We start from the raw sequence: 4,590 nt of genomic DNA, 5'->3' as shown, positions 1-4,590 counted from the left end.
GTCTATGAAAAGGATCACAAAATTTCCTCCATCAGGGTAACTTGTGTTTCTCTTATCAACATTATTTAGGTAACAGGTATTTTACTGAGGAATGTGACTTATCCTGTCCACTTAAGGCAGGCAGGGCTGTAAGTGAATTACTTCTGAGAAAAGAAAGTATGGGGGAGGTCAACACAGTGGGCCCATTTTATAGAATTATTCCATTAACTTTGTGTTCCCACCACTTACATCTGTCTGTCCCCTATTGATAGCACAAAGCAAAACAAAGCACCATATATTTCTGCCAGATTTTCGAGCTAATTCTGGCTTTAGAGTTCTTGGTAGTCAAAATAAGCATCAAACCATGCTCTGTACGCATGAATATTCAGAAAACATGCAGCTACTTCTGGTGGGAAGATTCAATTCAAGTTTTGCTATGGCCCTTTGCAAAGGCAACACCTTGTAATATCTGGAATATCATGGATGACATCTTCCACATCTTCACTATGTTTATCACAGAAAGTTTCATATGACTGTTTTTATTTTAATATTCCTGAAGGATTAAAGGCAGCATCCTAATTTTCAGTATATATAAAGATGACTTTTAACACAAATGACAAAATTGAGATTCAGACTATAAAGTACTATGTGAAAGTGAAATTTCTCGAAGTTGATAGCTGTTCTGTGAATATATGGGATATCTTTGTGAAATATACATTGTATGCTTAGAAGTAAGGGGACAGCATGTAGGTAACTTCTGCTAACATAGTTCAGAGGAGAAGAGAAAGACACCAGAGAGCAAGTGATAAAGCAAATGTTAACAACAGGTGAATCTGATCAAAATCTATTTTGATGTTAAATATATGATAATTATCTTACAATGTTTCTATAAAATATTTCTGTAAGATTTTTTTAAAGTCATAATTTTCATTAGAATTGAAATGCAAAATTTATGTTTGAAAAAACTACAAGCATTTTTGGAAGTTACAAAAGTAAAAAAAAAATACCCTTTTTATTCATATGTAAAAATTTTACTTTTTTGTTCTTAACCTGTTTTTGCAATTTTTTCAAGACTATACTATCTAGTAGAAACATAAAGTAGCTGTAAAAATTCACAATTATTGTAATGAACTTAGTTGCTTTATAAATACTTTTTATACACAACTAAAAGTGAATACTTTAATTCACAAATGCATAAATTTTAGAATTTAGAACCAAAAAAAATAAAAACTAACAAAACCATTCATGATGTTATCACTTAAAATACTTTGTATAAATTCAGTTGTTAATAAGGTTTAGTCTTTCATTTTTAATGTTTATTTTTTATTTGTAGTTGGACAAAATACCTTTATTTCACTTATTTATTTTTATGTGGTATTGAGAATCAAACCCAGAATTTCAAACATGCGAGGATAGCACTCTACCACTGAACAACAACCCCAGCCTCAAGGTTTAGTCTTTCTTTAAAAGTATTATCACTTTATTCACATTTCACATTCACCAGGATGTCTTGTGCTGTGGTGAGTAAAGTTTTATTTTTTATTAAAAGCTTTTCCACATTATTTGCATTTGTATGGCTTTTCTCCAGAGTGTGTTCTATTGTGATGAATTAGGCCTCTTTTATTGCTAAAAGCTTTGCCACATTCCTTATATTTGTAATGCTTCTCTCCAATGTAAATGCCCCTGTGGCAAATAAGGTGAAATATTTGAGTAAAAACTTTGTCACACACTTTGCGTTTGTGAGGCTTCTCTGCAGTGTGAGTTCTGTTGTGGCAAATAAGGTACTATTTTGACTGAAGGAGTTGCCACATTCTTTATATTTGTAAGGCTTCTCTCCGGTGTGAGATCTTCTGTGGCAAATAAAGCCTGTTTTTTGAGTAAAAGCTTTGCCACATTCGTTACGTTTGAAGGGCTTCTCTCCAGTGAATTCTGCTGTCATGAATAAGGTCTATTTTTTGACCAAAAGCTTTGCCACATTTTTTACATCTGTAGGGCTTCTTTCCAGTGTGTGTTCTTCTGTGGCGAATAAGGCTTGATTTTTCACCAAAAGCTTTGCCACATTCTGTACATTTGTAGGGCTTCTCTCCAGTGTGTGTTCTGCTGTGGCAAATAATGTATGATTTTTGACCAAAAACTTTCCCACAATCTTTGCATGTGTACGGCTTCTCTCCAGTGTGTGTTCTGCTGTGGCAAATAAGATGTGATTTTTGACCAAAAGCTTTGCCACATTTTGTACATTTGTAGGGCTTCTCTCCAGTGTGTGTTCTGCTGTGGCAAATAAGGTATGATATTTGACCAAAAACTTTGCCACAATCTTTGCATGTGTACGGCTTCTCTCCAATGTGTGTTCTGCTGTGGCAAATAAGGTATGATTTTTGACCAAAAGCTTTGCCAAAATCTTTACTTTTGTAGGACTTCTCTCCAGTGTGTTCTGCTGTGGCAAAGAAGATGTGATTTTTGACCCAAAGGTTTGCCACATTCTGTACATTTGTAGGGCTTCTCTCTAGTGTGAGTTCTTCTGTGGCAAATAAGGTATGATTTTCGACCAAAGGATTTGCCACAAATTTTACATTTGTAGGACTTCTCTCCGGTGTGTGTTCTGCTGTGGCGAATAAGGTCTGCTTTTTTACTAAAAGATTTGGCACATTCTTTACATTTGTAGGGCTTCTCTCCAGTGTGAATTCTGATGTGATAAATAAGGTCTGATTTTTTACCAAAAGCCTTGCCACAATCTTTACATTTGTAGGGCTTCTCTCCAGTGTGAGTTCTGATGTGGTAAATAAGGTCTGATTTTTTACCAAAAGCCTTGCCACATTCTTTACATTTGTAGGGCTTCTCTCCAGTGTGTGTTCTGTTGTGGCAAATAAGATGTGATTTGTGACCAAAAGTTTTGCCACATTATGTACATTTGTAGGGCTTCTCTCCAGTGTGAGTTCTCCTGTGGCAAATAAGGTCTGATTTTCGACCAAAAGCTTTGCCACAATCTTTGCATGTGTAGGGCTTCTCTCCAGTGTGAATTCTGTTGTGGCGAATAAGGCTTGATTTTTCACCAATAGCTTTGCCACATTCTGTACATTTGTAGGGCTTCTCTCCAGTGTGAGTTCTGTTGTGGCGAATAAGGTCTGCTTTTTTACTAAAAGCTTTGGCACATTCTTTACATTTGTAGGGCTTCTCTCCAGTGTGAGTTCTGATGTGGTAAATAAGGTCTGATTTTTTACCAAAAGCCTTGCCACAATCTTTACATTTGTAGGGTTTCTCTCCAGTGTGAGTTCTGATGTGGTAAATAAGGTCTGATTTTTTACCAAAAGCCTTGCCACAATCTTTACATTTGTAGGGCTTCTCTCCAGTGTGAATTCTGCTGTGGTAAATAAGGACTGATTTTTGACCAAAAGCCTTGTCACAATCTATACATTTGTATGGCTTCTCTCCAGTGTGAGTTCTACTGTGGCGAATAAGGCTTGATTTTTCACCAAAAGCTTTGGCACATTCTGTACATTTGTAGGTCTTCTCTCCAGTGTGAGTTCTGCTGTGGCAAATAAGATGTGATTTGTGACCAAAAGTTTTGCCACATTCTGTACATTTGTAGGGCTTCTCTCCAGTGTGTGTTCTGCTGTGGCAAATAAGGTATGATTTTTGACCAAAAGCTCTGCCACAATGTTTGCATGTGTAGGGCTTCTCTCCAGTGTGTGTTCTCCTGTGGCAAATAAGATGTGATATTTGACCAAAAGTTTTGCCACATTCTGTACATTTGTAGGGCTTCTCTCCAGTGTGTGTTCTGCTGTGGCAAATAAGGTTTGATTTTTGACCAAAAACTTTGCCACAATCTTTGCATGTGTATGGCTTCTCTCCAGTGTGAGTTCTGTTGTGGCAAATAAGGACTGATTTTTGACCAAAAGCTTTGCCACAATCATTGCACGTGTAGGGCTTCTCTCCAGTGTGAGTTTTCCTGTGGTGAATAAGGACTGATTTTTGACCAAAAGCTTTGGCACATTCTTTACATTTGTAGGGCTTCTCTCCAGTGTGAGTTCTGTTGTGGTGAATAAGGCTTGATTTGTCACCAAAAGCTTTGCAACATGCTGTACATTTGTAGGGCTTCTTTTCAGTGTGATTTCTACTGTGGCAAATAAGGTGTGATTTGTGATGAAAAGCTTTGCCACATTCTGTACATTTGTAGGGCTTCTCTCCAGTATACTTTCTCTGGTGGTGAACAAGGCCTGATTTTGTATATGATTTCTTGTGTTCACTCTCACTTGTAGTTTTCCATATTTTCTTTTGTGGTAAATAGTTAAGATCACAACTTTTATATTTTGCAATTAACACTTCATGAAATCTATTTTTTAGGCCCTTTTCTGGTGAATATTCTTGGGTATGATTAAGAGTCATGACTGAAAAAAAAATAAAATAAAATACCTATTAGACTGGCATAAATATATTTTTAATACATAACGTGAAATTAAGGTAAAATAAGTACATCAGGAGTGTAGCAGACTTGTAAATCCACAGTCATCATAAATAAAAAAAATATATTACTTCAATAAAAATGTACAGAAAAAATTACCTTGAGAATATTATCCAAATTTTTGTAGAGACCACAGTATCCAAGAGGAGAAC

The 4,590-nt window shown here is 35.9% G+C and overlaps 1 protein-coding gene across 1 annotated transcript; it reads right to left on the bottom strand.

Annotated features, from left to right (window-relative positions):
* Positions 1-1,273: 1,273 nt before the first annotated feature.
* LOC144371417 (uncharacterized) lies at positions 1,274-4,362 on the bottom strand. Its single transcript, XM_078033739.1, is given in 1 exon segment — positions 1,274-4,362. A coding segment is annotated over 1 exon segment (1,983 nt). The 3' UTR covers positions 1,274-2,379.
* Positions 4,363-4,590: the final 228 nt, after the last annotated feature.

Source organism: Ictidomys tridecemlineatus, chromosome 16, assembly GCF_052094955.1.
Source record: "Ictidomys tridecemlineatus isolate mIctTri1 chromosome 16, mIctTri1.hap1, whole genome shotgun sequence".
NCBI lineage: Eukaryota > Metazoa > Chordata > Mammalia > Rodentia > Sciuridae > Ictidomys > Ictidomys tridecemlineatus.
This window is presented reverse-complemented; position numbering and strand designations above follow the sequence as displayed.